The following is a 14,979-nucleotide window of genomic DNA, read 5'->3' as shown; positions in this document are numbered from 1 at the left end:
ATAGATATAGATATAGATATAGATATAGATATAGATATAGAAGAGCCTCTTGTGGCACAGAGTGGTAAGGAAGCAGACATGCAGTCTGAAGCTCTGCCCATGAGACTGGGAGTTCAATCCCAGCAGCCAACTCAAGGTTGACTCACGTTCCATCCTTCCAAGGGCGGTAAAATGAGTACCCAGCTTGCTGGGGGGTAAACGGTAATGACTGGGGAAGGCACTGGCAAACCACCCCGTATTGAGTCTGCCATGAAAACGCTAGAGGGCGTCACCCCAAGGGTCAGACATGACCTGGTGCTTGCACAGGGGATACCTTTACCTTATAGATATAGATATATACATTATATTATATTCCTCCCCTGCTGATGTAAATACACACAGCAAAGACAACATTGTAAGAGTTGTGTGTGTTATGTGTACATGTACGTATCCCACTGAGAATTCCATTAAGGAGTAGGGTCCTGCCCTAATTTAGCTATTTTTACTATTTCCCATTTTTAGATATTACTTTATCTGTAGTTCTGTTCTGACATGCAAGGAAAACAGTATTTATACACACTTCTGTATGCAAAGGAATTATATTAGAATAGACTGCTGATTTAAATTTGGAAACCAGACTTGTACTTTGCAGTAAGTTAAGAAACTATATAAAAAAACAAAGCAATAACTTTAAAATACTTACGTTTGGAAAACCTGTGTTTGTAAAGCCCTAATATTTCATCCCAATGTCTTGTGCCGGTGTCCCATAACGAGCTCCTCTGCAAAGTTTCAGTTATTCATGGACCTCTTCATCATCATACTGATGGGTCTTCCAGAATTATGCTCCCTTGACAAGAACCTGCTGTAAGTCCCTTGCTGGTCTTTCTCACCACTGTTTAGTTGACTGGTGAGAGGAAAAGAGTGTGTGTGTGTGTGGGGTGGTGGTGTTGGGGTTAATTGGTGTTGTAGGCAATTGTGGTAATGTCACTTCCAGCATTCCCTGAAGTGACATAATATCACCAGTGAGGTTCTGGAATTTGGCCAAAACTCTATGGTTAAATCTGCAAGTCCTCCCTCCAACCCTCCCACCCCTGGCCAATTGCTAGTTTCATACGGGAATCCCTGATACTCAGCCATAAATTCTCTTCTGCAAAGTCCCTGCTTATCCTATCATTGTACTTCTGGCCCATTGTTGTCAGTCTAATTAATTACTGGCTTTGATTCTCCTGTGACACTCAGGGCTAAACCATTGATTTATTCATTCTTGGAGCTTTGGGAAGACAGAGGAAGCAAGGAGTTTCTACTTCGTAGCCAGCCATATCCACAGCTTGTACTTTTGTGATATTGTTTATTAATATTCGAACAGTTACAGATAATCACTAAAAAGAACAGTGGGTTTGGTTGTGTGTAAAGAAGCCTCCCCTCCCTCACAAATTGAGAGTTGATAATTTCCAGTGAATTCATGAATGACCTGATACAACTTCAGGATATAACATGGAAGGGGATGAGATTTTAAGGGAACAGTTGCCCTGGAAATTTTAAATGGACTATCCAGGTGGAATATCATCATGTTGAAATGGTGTTTCAAGTGTATGTTTAATCGCTACAAATTAAGCATTGAAAAGTCAAAAAAACTCCAACTTTGGAATGCAATATGCTGACTATGGGGTCTTCAAAGCTGCCCGTATGCAGTGTGAGAGTCATACTTTGTTATGGAACCAAACAAGATTTTCAGAAAAGGAAAATGTACTTCTTGTATAGATTTGGCTCCTGTTATCACTGATACACGTATCACTTGACTGAAATTATTCAGAACTTCTACAAAAGTATATATATATTTTTATTTAGTTAATTATTATTTTCCCCTACCGCTTGCCCTTTTTTAAACTCAAAGTGGCCTACATGCTGCTGTGTGATATTTAAAAAGAAGAATGATAATTGTGTTGAAGACATTTTTATTTATTTATTTTTCTGTCACAGGAATATACAATAGACGTTTTCTTTCGCCAAAAGTGGAAAGACGAGAGGCTAAAGTTTAAGGGTCCAATGAACATTCTTCGACTGAATAACCTAATGGCCAGTAAAATCTGGACTCCAGATACATTTTTTCACAATGGAAAGAAGTCAGTAGCCCATAATATGACAATGCCAAACAAGCTGCTACGAATCCAAGATGATGGCACACTCTTATATACCATGAGGTACATCCCTTTATCCTTTTCCATTTCTTTTCCTGGCAGTTTCTTACATATTAGTGTCATGTCATTAACCCTTTTGATCAGTCTTTCACTTCATCCATAGTATATTTTCCTTGTATGTTAAGGAGGTAGCCAAGATGGCAGAGCAAGCTATCTTTTTCACATAAGTGCTAGATACAGTGAAGAATCCCTCCCCGCAAGGCTCTTAGCAGTATAACAACACATACACACATACCAGCCATTCAAATAGCCTATATTTTGCAAGCACACAGTGAAATTGGTTTATGCAGAGCTTCTGTTGCAGACAGTCAGCTATCTTCAACACCAGAAAAAGCTTAAAAGTCTGTACAAATTCTGGACCGTGGAGTGGGTAGCTTAAGGTAACAATGGTGCTTTTATGATGTTGACCTTCACAATTTGTCTCTGCTTTGATTCCCCTATTTGTGGAGTATTGTTTGACCAGTCCAAACAACCCCAACAAAGGTGCTGATTTATTTTCTATGATGGCAAGCATGTTTGAGACCTAAGCGAGCAGCTCTATATTCCTATGGAATTTACAGGACGAATTAGAACGACATAATCATTTCATTCAAGTGGCTCCTTTAAAGTTTTATGGCAGGATCCTGTGACAGACGGTATAATGTACAAAAGATGAAAGAAGGATGATTTAAATTTTAATTAGTTGGCCATAATCACAGTTTTATCTCTGCAGTCAGCATGAACTCTGCTAGTTTTTGTTGAATTGTTTTTCTTGACTTCTCAGTTGCAGACTGAAGTGCATATTTTGCCTTCCAGGCTTACGGTGCAGGCTGAATGTCCAATGCACTTAGAAGACTTCCCTATGGATGCCCATTCATGCCCATTGAAATTTGGCAGCTGTAAGTAGCATGGCTAAATGTGCAGCCTCTGGCTAGTAAATGCCATATGTAGTTCAACACTACATTGTTTCACTGAGCCTTGCCAAAGCTTCAGGAAAGATGTACCACATTATATGTATTCTGAGGGTATTATTTCTCACCCTTTTAATCCTACAGCTAACTCCCTGGGTTCTTGTTTTCTCAGAGCAGGTTGCAGCCTAATTCACCACAAATTTTCTCACAATGAATGGAGTGCCAATGAAAGAAGAAAAGGGCCTCACTAAGTCCAACAAAGAAAACAGAAGAAAGCAATTGGTGCTTGTAGGGAAAGAATCTTTAATATTTATGAAGCCCCAACACGTTTCATGTCAAACCTCTTCAGGGGAATATCATGGTAATAATGTAAAAATAAAAACAATATTCAATACATAATTTAACAAGAAGCAGCTTGTATTTTGAGACTGGAACCCTTATACCCGAAAGGGTTAAATGCAAATATTCTTTGGCAGTCATTTCTATAGACAAGGATTGACACATGTCCAAACAGCTCATGTAGTATAATACTTACAGAAGGGAAAGTAACACTCAGAGTCTGAAAGTCAGGGATTTTAGGCTATTTCATTTGCAACACAACATTAATTGCAATTGGGTAATATAAGTATGTATAACTATATTGTTTTATCTTTTTCATTGATAGGTCATATTATCCCCTGCATGCGCTCTGTGTATCTGTTCTTTATTCAAATATTTTAAATGTATTTTTTAAAAGGTAAAGGTATCCTCTGTGCAAGCACTGGGTCATGCCTGACTCTTGGGGTGACACCCTCTAGCGTTTTCATGGCAGACTCAATATGGGGTGGTTTGCCAGTGCCTTCCCCAGTCATTACCATTTACCCCCCAGCAAGCTGGGCACTCGTTTTACCGACCTCGGAAGGATGGAAGGCTGAGTCAACCTTGAGCCGGCTGCTGGGATTGAACTCCCAGCCTCATGGGCAAAGCTTTCAGACAACATTTCTGCTGCCTTACCACTCTGTGCCACAAGAGGCTCTTAAATGTATTTTAGTTTTATACAATTTTGGATTGAATATTATTTTTATTATTACATTATTACAGTGATATTCCCCTGGAGAAGCTTGACACGAAACATGTTTCACAAAGATTCTTTCCCTACAAGCCTCAATTGTTTTCTTCTATCTTCTTTGTCGCAACGTATTAACCAGGTTTAATAGTGGAGAGCGGTACAGCTAAGAAATCTGGCACCCGCATCTGTACCTGATACAGTGTGGATATAAATGGTAACAACAGTCACCTTCCTTCAGGCCGATGGCCAGACATCCAGGGGCTACATTCCAGGGGGCTACAGTCACCAAGCCTAATCTCTCATTGTGTGGGGCCTGACAATGTCATGGGGGGGGGAGGTGTTCAGTGATGTCATAGGGGTTGGGCTTGGTGTGATCACAACTATCTTCATACAACTAGGTATGTTTTCAGCTGTTATAGTAGTCATCCCACACACCAATAGATACGTATGGCATTTATCTATAATCCAATGACATGCCAGTTAATTCTATGCCAAATGTGAAATGTAGTTTAGATTTTAGTGCCAATAATTTCCACCCATCTCTGATTTCCATGTGCAGAAGTTATCAAACACAGGAGTGCCCAGAAGTCTAAGAAGAAGCCATTTATCTGCAGTGTAGATCACCATCAGCAATCTCTGGAAAACTGATTTGCTTATGATCTTACTACAAGACCTTTGTTAATTTAATTAGTATCCCTTTAATCTTCTCCAAAAAGAGATGCTGTCAGACATAAGAATTTGTTTGGGGCGAGATTCAAAACTGCACAGAGAAAGTTGGATGGGCAAGGAAAGTCTAAATAGTCCTTTAATTACTGGGAGATTTTTAGACTATATCTCTCTACAAATCACTTTGAGGGCAGGCAGCATGGCATTGCCTGATCTGGTCAGATCTCAGAAGTGAATGCTTGGATGAGAGACCACAAAGGAAGGCTCTGTGGAGGAAGGCAATGACAAACCTTTTCTGCTTCTCACTTGCCTCGAGTTCTAGTTTCATAAGTCAATTGCAACTTGACAGCACTTACATACAAATAATCTAGAAAGTATACCCCATTACCAAGTAGGCAGTTGTATATGTGTGGGGTCTGTGATGAACGTTCATAAATTCAGCATTCAGAGACATTTTCATTATTTTTAATTATTCATTATATCCTGTTTTTTCTCCCAAGGGTCTAACAATACACACATACAAAAAAATTAGAAACAAATAGGAGTGAAGGAACAGCTCAGGGTGCAAAGTAGATCTTCTCTTTGGCCCATTATGCACGGGGGGGGGGATAGCGCACATTCGGGGCGGAATGGCGGTGACTAAAATCACCGATAACGCATGGAGCCGGCTGAAACCGGCCGCAGATTTGGTGCATGCCACCGAAAAAGCCATGTTAGCGAAACGCGGAAGAAAGCGCAGCTTCCGGGTGACCGGGGCGCAACCAGAAGCGGCGTTGGGGTCGCCGTGTGCATAATCGGTTACTCTGGGTTTTGCCGCCATTGTGTCCCCTCCCCTGCATAACTGGTTTGCTTCGCTTCTTCCCCCTCTGCGTTTTCCATGTGATCCGAAATTGCCGTTTCGGCGGCCGTGCATAATGGGCCCATGTCTCTCTGCCAGATCTTTCTTCCACCTCTAGACCTCAATCCTGAGGCTGAATGCTGATAATCATTATTCACTTATTTAATATATTACCTCATTAAAAGGTTCTGTTCACAATCTGGTATTAAGTGTATTAGAATAAATAGAAACAGCAAAACAATTAAAATGAAAACCAACAGCACTAAAATTGCAACTGTCAATAATAGTAGCAATAACAGCAGCAGCAGAAGAAGAAAATAATGGACATCAAAATCACAAAAAAAAATTATTACCATCACTAAAAGCTTAGGAACATTCTCATTGCTGTTGTTGTTGTTTGTATACCGCACATCCCCATGGATGGGTTGGAGGCAGTTTCCAGCATAAAATAAACATCAATAAAAACATCATAATCAAACATCAATAAAAACATCCTAAAACCATAACAATACTAAAATTTATCCTCCACTCACCCCCCTACCCTTCCCTCTCCACCGTCAGGTGGGTCATTAATTGGTGTCTTAACCTGACACCTGAAACTCCACCAGTAGGTTCTGAGCAAATGGATGTAGCGATAGTTTTCTGTGACCAAAGCAATACAGAAGAACCCCCTCCCCCTCTCATTTCTGAGAACAAGAGCATACATAATAGGACTTCTGATTAGGTGTATGCAAAACAAAAGCTGCATTTTTTGGTTCAGTTATATTGGACCCCACCAAATTTCTTTATTTCCAAAAAATCCCAGATATTCAGATACAGGATTTTCTGGAAATCCCAATTTTTTTTTCATATCAATAAACTTGAGAGCAAAAATGCTGATTTTAAAAACTCAGCTCTCACCTAATCCTGGACGGGCTCCTTTTGTAGTTCAGTTTAAACCAAGCTGCACAGAACCCTCAGCTCCCACCTCCTGCCACTTCAGATGCTCTTTGGTAAAGCTTAATATATCTGAATAAAAGCAAATTTAAAAAAAAATCAACTTTATTCAGGCTCAGCTATACTGGTAGCCAATCAGATTCTCTGATCTGTATTGGCTTAATGCCTGAAAATTAAGGTATTTGTGGGGTATTTCTACAGCTTGGTTTCTGCCAAATGCGCACCACTACTTCTGACAAAATATTTCAACAATCAGCCAAGTTTGTATGGCAGACAATTAAAATGTCCAACTCCAAGAAATTTAGTGCTTTGAAAGTACAAGCCAGCATGTTGAATTGATCCAACAAAGAAATTGGCAGCAACAAATCCTTCAATACTTGTAACGCACTTTCCCAGTAACCTTTACCCATCAGAACTCTGGCAGCTGCATTCTGAACCAACTCGTATTTCCAAAGTCTTCAGAACAGACCAAAGTGGAACAAATGACAGTAATCTAAACCAGATGTCAGGTAAACTGGATGTAATAAGAGCATCGATAACAATGGCCAGGTCTGGCTTTCCCAGGAAGGAACCCAACTGATTCACCAGCTTTAACCAACTTCATTTGGTATCTGTCCCGTTTTTACTCCAGCTTTTCTGCAAGGGGGTCAGGACTTCCCAAAGGCATTAAGGCCTATCTACTCAGGATCCCTGGCCCCAAAGAGATCAACCTGGCCTCAGCCAGAGCCAGAGCATTTTCAGCCCTGGCTCCAGCCTGGTGGAATGCTCTGCCAAATGATATCAGAGCCCTGCAGGACCTCGGACAGTTCCCCAAGGCTTGAAAGGCTGCGCTATTCCACCAGGCCTATGTCTGAGGCCTAAAAAGAGCTGACATCTGAATTCATAGACCTCTCTGCCTTCATTTGCATCTGCCAATGGCTCTTTGGGGGGAAATTACATCTTGCACATCCCAATCCCAGGCTAGAATTTTTTATGAGTGACATAAAAGGTTAACTTATTCTTAAATTTTAATGTAAGTTAGTTTTAAGATTGTATTTTAATATTTTATGTAATTTTAAGTATGTTGTAATCCTCCCTGAGTCAGCCGAGACAGGGCAGAATAGAAGCCTTTGGTATAATGAGCAGAGGCTTCTAATCTGGCAAGCCCAGTTTGAATTCCCCACTCCTCCACCTGCAGCCAGCTGGGTAACCTTGGGCTGGTCACAGCCCTGATAGTGCTGTTCTCACAGAGCTGTAATATCAGAGCTCTCAGCCCCACTGACCTCACAGGGTGTCTGTTGTGGGGAGAGGAAGGGAAGGCAATTGTAAGCCGCTTTGGGACTTTGTTTCTCAAAGGTAAAATATTGTAGAAAGTTTGTTATAAACTAATGTTGTTCCTATTTGTCTTTGAATTGCTATACCTTGAATAAAACTTTGTTCGTCTTAAGGGGTGCCACTGGTCTCAAATTTTGTTCTGCTGTTTCAGAGCAAAACAGCTACTCACCTGACTCCATCTTTGCAGTTAGTGGCAAGCAATCAAAGTATATGTAGGATTATTTTTTCCAGGGCATTATCATTATTTAATATATCATATGAAATAGCATCGTTTAGTAGAGCAATGTTATATATGAATTGACAGGAGCTTTAACCCCAGTTCAACCTTCTTCATGTGCTGCAGAGAGATGGGAGCAACAGTGTTGCTACTTTTTGCAGTTTCTGGAGAAATGCAAGCAGTTAGACAATGGAGTTCTTTGAGCAAAACAAAGCATTCGCATGACTCTATGCAAGAACTTTTTAACTTACACTCACTCTAGCTTCAAAGTTACCCACTGAGCTTTCTTGTCAGAGTCGGGATTCAGGCTTTTAACCTAAGCAAGCATCCTCATCACTACGTCCCATGAGTCACAAAAGAAGGCCCTCTGTGGTATAATTATATTTCAAACTCAGTTAAGGCTGGCATTTACTTATTATGCAACTTATTTTGTGGACTTAAATGGCCTCTCTACCCATATAGGTCCTCAAGGCACTTAGCAGAGCAGAAGGCATTTGGATGCAACCTGAAATTGGATCCAACACAAATTGCCCTCATTTCCACTGGAGCCCTTGTGAAAGTTCTTATGCAGCCATTTCTGGACACTATACTATTTAATGAGGAATGTGCTAGGTGTTGCACAAGATCTTTCACAAACAGAACTGCACCCAGTCTATTTATGTTTCCATTTATGAATCTGGTTGAGATTTCACCCTTCATGTATGTTCTTACATAGCCAAGATAAAAGGTTAGGGAGTGTGTCTAATCCAGAGGCTTTATTGATTGTCTTGGGAGGCTCATACCAAACACATATCTGTCCTTTGGCTCTGATCAAACTTCATCTTTTCCCCTCCACTGCAGATGCATATACGATTTCAGAAGTGACATACCAGTGGACTTACAATGCATCTAATTCAGTAGAGGTGGCCCCAGATGGTTCAAGACTCAATCAGTATGATCTTTTAGGTCAAACAGTTGGACAGGAAACAAGTAAATCAAGTACAGGTTAGTAAGTTGTATAACAGACCCAGGGTGGTAAAAACAATTGGTGTTTTTTTAAAAGAATATGTACCAACAGTGTCATGTTGTGCGTGGGCTCTAATGTTTAGATACTTGCATATGTTTATATTCGGTTTCTGTTTTTTTTCTCTTTGGGCTTTGTTTCCCATGTTAGGCCCTCTACTTAATATGGATTTGATTAGTTTGTGAAAAGCTATGGTTGGTGTTAATGGGTTTACCACAACATCTGACTGTTTTGACGTATCACCTATACTCTTGACAAGAGGCTGCTGCTTGGACAGAATGTCAAGAAAGAGATTGGTTTCCAACTGACCGAGGTGTTAGGACAAGGATGTATTTTACCTCCCTATCTGTCCAGTCTGTATGCTAAATATGTCATAAAGAGAACTGGATTAGATTTAGATAAAAAATGGAGTGAACACTGCTGGAAGAAATTTTAACCACATTACTGACAGAAAATAGTGAACACTTGATATGATTACTGATAAAGATTAAAGCAGAAAGTATCAAAACAGAATTACAGCTGAACATCAAGAAGACAAAAGTAATGACTACTGAAGAATTACACAGCTTTAAGAGTGATGATGAAGCAATTAAAATGATTAAAGACTACCATCAATGCCCATTTTAAAAATGGCTCTAAAAGGGGTGGCAGGCAGTAGGGCTCCTACTGAGTGTGGCAGCCCAGCCAGTGAGCGAGGCCAGCGTGATGTTGTGGAGCATGGATGCAGGAGGTGGGCAGGAGGGCTCCTGCAGAGCAGGACAGCTGGCCTCCCCTACTCCCTAGTGGGCAGAAGGCCTGGGAATGCAGTGTTCCAGCTACAGGAGCTGGATTGCAAGGGTTGGTCCCTCCCACTCCCTGGTGGGCAGTTGACCTGGAAGCTTGGTGGCCCAGCCACGGGGGTTTACATTCTGCTTGTTCTTCCTCCTTCGAAGTGCCCAGAAGTGTCATGAGGAAGGAGGAAGAGGACAGGGATGGGAAACACCTGTGATTAGCCCTCAGTGGGGGTGCTCCTTCTCCCTATTGGATGCATGTCCCTCACTGAGATCTAGTTGGGGCAGGATTTACTTGGTGCATTTTCAGCACACAAACCAGACATGATTAGGAGCACATATTTTCGGTTCTTTGGCACCATCATTAACCAAAGGGGAGACTACAACTATGATTGTTATTGCTATTGTTGTATTTATTAACCGCTCTGTCTCATAAGATTCAGGGTGGTTTTCAATAGAATAAAACATATAATATTCATATAAAATACAACTTTAAATACATATATTAAGTCACAGCATTAAAAACAGTATTATGGTTGCCCGCTTTCCTATCATGGGAGAGAGTGAGGACTTACAAAGATGTTCTATTGCTACTCAGCCAGTGGGCTCTGACAAGGAGGCCAGTAGTCCCCAAACATAGCCCTGGCGGAATAACAGACTTGCAAGCCCTGCAGAATTGTCTGAGATCCCACAGCCTCTGATCTCAGTTGGCAGAGCATTCCACCAGGCCTGGTTGAGGCCAGTTTGATCTCTTTGGGGCAGGGGATCCTCAGCATATTTTGCTGGCTAGATCTCAATGCTTTCTTGGAGACTGACAGGAGGGACAGTGATGAAGAAGCTAGAAAACATCAGGGTAAGGATAACCAAGCTGGTGACCTAGATCAATATTGTTCATACCATAGTATTCCTTATTAGTATTATGGGTGTGGAAAATGAAGAAAGCCGACAGGAGGAAAATTGACTCCTTTGAAATGTGGTATTAAAGGAGAGTTTTATGGATATCCATGGACCACCCTCCCCAAAACCTCAAATAAGTGGGTCCTTCATCCAATCAAGCCTTAACTCTTAGAATGACTCAATTGAGGCTTTTGTCCTTTGGTCACGTTATGAGAAGATAAGAGTAAGTGAAAAAGAAGATAATGCTAGAGAAGGACCCAGATGAGATGGATTGACTCAACCAAGGAAGCCACGGGCCAGAGTTTGCAAGATCTAAGCAAGGCTGTTAAAGAAAAGTCATTTTGGAGATCATTAATTCACAGGGTTAATATAAATCGGAAGTGACTTGATGACACTTAACATGCACAATTTGGTCACTGAAGGAAGAAATTGATAGTACTTTAAATTCATTATAGCAACATGCCAGATCATACTCTATTAGGCCATGTAATAATCTAACAGTCCAGTAGCAAACTAATGTTCAGAATCAAGGTAGATGCTGAGGCCAGATTCCAAAGATCCACACAATTGGCTCTAATGAGAGTTTAATGTTTCTCAACTGCAGCTGCCCAGGTCAATCATTTTGTGAGAATATCAGAAGTGTAAGGCTCATATGGCACCATAGGTCTGCGATTCAAAGCTTTAAAAAATGTAAAAAAAGTAGATCCAGATGGTGGACACATACAGATTTTTGAGCATGAATTAAGAAACTTTTGGGGATTTTGAAATGTGGACATCCCAATTTACAGAGCTTTGGTTTATTAATACTTTTGTTTCGTACAGTTAAATTGCAGGCTTTTTTTTTAAAAAAGAGAAACAAGCATTGGATTATAGACATGTTCATGGGCCTGCCCTTGTCCCTGACCTGGAAATTACAAGTAGTCCAGAATGCAGTGGCAAGGGTCCTCACTGGAACACCTTGGAGGGCCCATATCTGGCCTGTACACAGGCAGCTGCACTGGCTCCTGGTTGAATTTCAGATCAGGTTCAAGGTATTGGTATAAATCTTCAAGGCCATTTGTGGCCTGGGCCCGAAGTACCTGAGGGGCTGCCTGATTGTAAGCCCAAAGAGCAGTTCACTCCACCAATAAAAACAGGCTGGTAATCCCTGTCCTGAGAGATGTACATTTGGCCTCAACCAGGGCCAGGGCCTTCTTGGTCTTGGCCCTGACCTGGTGGAATGAGCTCCCAGATGTGGTCCCTGCAAGTTCCAAAGGGCCTGTACGATGGAGCTCTTCCACCAGGTGTTTGGTTGGGGCCAATAAATCTACTGAAAGAAAATAGGTTTCTCATCTAGCAACCTTTTGAAGTTAAATCACGAATGAGCCAAAAGCATAGTCAAACAGGGTGGCTGATGTAGACAGATAGCAAGACTTAAGTAAGTCACCCTGTTTTAGTGCCCCAGTGGAAAAAGAGCGTATTATGTCACCGGCCCCTTAACTATTTTGAACTCCATCCCAATAAAAGAGCTTTAACATTGGCTAGATGTGAAGCCCTACCTAGAGCCATTCTTGAGGGCAAGTATAAGAGATTCCCTTTCTCTGAAAGATTATGCCCATGTACAATGGGAGAGACAGTATCTACAGGGCATGTTCTCCTTCGCTGTCCCTATCATAAAAAGCCAAGGGCTAAGTTTATTCTCCCATGACTGCTCAGAGGAGACTTGCTTAGACAAATTATTAAATGGCAAAACCCTGTCTTTTTCAGGCCAAGTGGCCAAATTCGGTGCTTATTTGTGCAGAGCCCCTTTGAGACTTCTTCAAGCAGTAAAAAGCAGAGAATAAAAACCAATTCCTTCTCTTCTTCCTTTTAAATGTGAATTGTTTTTGCTGTTTTTATTGTTTACTGAATTTAATTGTTTTACCGAATTGTTGCAAACCATCCCAAGACAGCTATGCTAAGAGGGGTGGTCACATATATCAAATTATAAATAGATTAAAATATATAAACGACCTATCGTATGATTCATTATTTGTTCTACTGTGTTACCCTCTAGGTGAATACAAAGTAATGACTGCACATTTCCATTTGAAGAGGAAGATTGGCTATTTTGTGATCCAGACCTACCTCCCCTGCATCATGACTGTCATCCTATCCCAGGTGTCCTTCTGGCTGAACAGAGAATCAGTCCCCGCAAGAACCGTCTTTGGTGTGTATTATGATGGACACTTGGATTTGGTGTTAGCACAGATACAGCCCTTCTTTTCAGGTGCCAGCAACCTTACACTAAGTTCACCTCTCTTTGTTCTCTTTTGAGGAACTTTTAGGCTAAAGTCCTCCAGGGAAATAGGCAGAGGAGGATTAACATATGAAAGACAAGCCTGCAGATTCAATATTCGGCTAATTTGGGAGGAGAAAAGCATGACTCATGTTAAAAAATGTATCATTGTGAATATTTTCGAGTTCATCTTTCTGTTGTAAACACAAGTCAATAGAGAGATAATATTAAAAGTGAATAGTCTTCTGGTAGATATACACATACACATTCCTTGATAAATATATTCTTCAGATACTCATGTGGTCTTGCTGTTTGTAGACTCCTCCCTATTCATAGAATCATAGAATAATAGAGTTGTAAGGGACCTCCTGGGTCATCTAGTCCAACCCCCTGCACTATGCAGGACACTCACAACCCTATTGCTCATTCACTGTAACCTGCCACCCCTTGAGCCTTCACAGAATCAGCCTCTCCGTCAGATGGCTATTCAGCCTCTGTTTAAAAATCTCTAAAGATGGAGAACCCACCACCTCCCTCGGAAGACTGTTCCATTGAGAAACCACTCTGTCAGGAACTTTTTCCAAATGTTGAGACAAAATTTCTTTTGAATTAATTTCATCCCATTGGTTCTGGTGCGTCCCTCCAGGGCAAGAGAGAATAACTCTCTATTGTAACACCTCAAAATCCTGTGACAATTGCTTGGTGTTAAGATACCAGTCTAAGGGTTTTCTATCACTGTCACACCATCCTGAACACACTGGGAGATCCCAGGGGAACACAAAGTTCAAGGAGAGAGAAAACCTGGCTTGGGTATAATGCCGGTGCCCCACAAGCTGCTAACTGAGGTATGGAGGAAACTAATAGAGACAAGATGGTTTCCTTTATAAAACTGAACATGTACATGAATGATACAACTGAGGAAAGCATAAGCAGTGGACATGGATAAGTGGAGGGCTAGTTTTTAAACAGTACATATGTATATGGGGGGGGGCAGATCAAGGCAGACTCTTTGTTATGAGAGCCAGCATGATAGAGTGGTTAAAGAGCGGAGGTGTTCAATCTGGAGAACTGGATTTGATTCCCCAAGCCTCCATATGCAGCCAGCTAGGTGACCTTGGACCAGTCACAGTTCTATTGGAGCAGGTCTCTTAGAGCTGTCTAAGGATGTCTTGAGGGAAAGGAAGGGAAAGGTGATTGTAAGTCATTTTGAGACTCCTCTTGGTAGTGAAAAGTGGGGTATAAAAACCAACTCTTCTTCTTCTACCCCTTTGCCCAAACACCAAATGCTGCTCCCTCACTACCTGCCCAGGCTTTAGCTGTCCAAACTTAAGTGTTAAAATGCTAACTGACCATCTCCCAGTGGACTAATTTTTAATGCCTGCATGTTTTTCTTCAGTGGGCAAATAGCTGTTCTGTATTGTATGTGTATGACTAGGAGAAAAAATGTACCACAGTCCTGATCCCATTAGGGATACTTGATTAAAAGAAGAAGAAGAAGAAGAAGAAGAAGAAGAAGAGTTGGTTCTTATATGCCGCTTTTCCCTACCCAAAGGAGGCTCAAAGTGGCTTACAGTCGCCTTCCCATTCCTCTCCCCACAACAGACACCCTGTGAGGTGGGTGAGGCTGAGAGAGCCCTGATATCACTGCTCGGTCAGAACAGCTTGATCAGTGCTTTGGCGAGCCCAAGGTCACCCAGCTAGTTGCATGTGGGGGAGCACAGAATCGAACCCGGCATGCCAGATTAGAAGTCCACACTCCTGATCACTACACCAAACTGGCTCTCAACAACAAAAACAACAAAACACCTCATAGGGAGATCCAGTCACAGATGTTTCTTGTGTAGTTTGCTTCTTAGATATGTGCAGCCTCTTCTCAAGATGCCCCCATAGATCTCTGTGCGCTGCCAATTCTAACCAGCTGGTGGTCCCTGGCCCCCAAGATGTACATTTAGCCTCCACCAGGGCC

The 14,979-nt window shown here is 41.5% G+C and overlaps 1 protein-coding gene across 3 annotated transcripts in view; it reads left to right on the top strand.

Annotated features, from left to right (window-relative positions):
* Positions 1 to 14,979, top strand: part of GABRA2 (gamma-aminobutyric acid type A receptor subunit alpha2) — a 98,075-nt gene that overhangs the window by 60,973 nt on the left and 22,123 nt on the right. For all 3 annotated transcript variants that reach the window (XM_077301883.1, XM_077301882.1, XM_077301884.1), the window contains exons 5-8: positions 1,960 to 2,180; positions 2,973 to 3,055; positions 8,927 to 9,070; positions 12,792 to 12,944. In XM_077301883.1, coding sequence (XP_077157998.1) covers positions 1,960 to 2,180; positions 2,973 to 3,055; positions 8,927 to 9,070; positions 12,792 to 12,944 — 601 coding nt within the window. The remainder of the gene's footprint in view (positions 1 to 1,959; positions 2,181 to 2,972; positions 3,056 to 8,926; positions 9,071 to 12,791; positions 12,945 to 14,979) is intronic.

The sequence above is a fragment of the Paroedura picta genome, chromosome 10, assembly GCF_049243985.1.
Source record: "Paroedura picta isolate Pp20150507F chromosome 10, Ppicta_v3.0, whole genome shotgun sequence".
NCBI lineage: Eukaryota > Metazoa > Chordata > Lepidosauria > Squamata > Gekkonidae > Paroedura > Paroedura picta.
The sequence above is the reverse complement of the archived record's forward strand: the minus strand, read 5'-3'. Positions and strand labels throughout refer to the sequence as shown.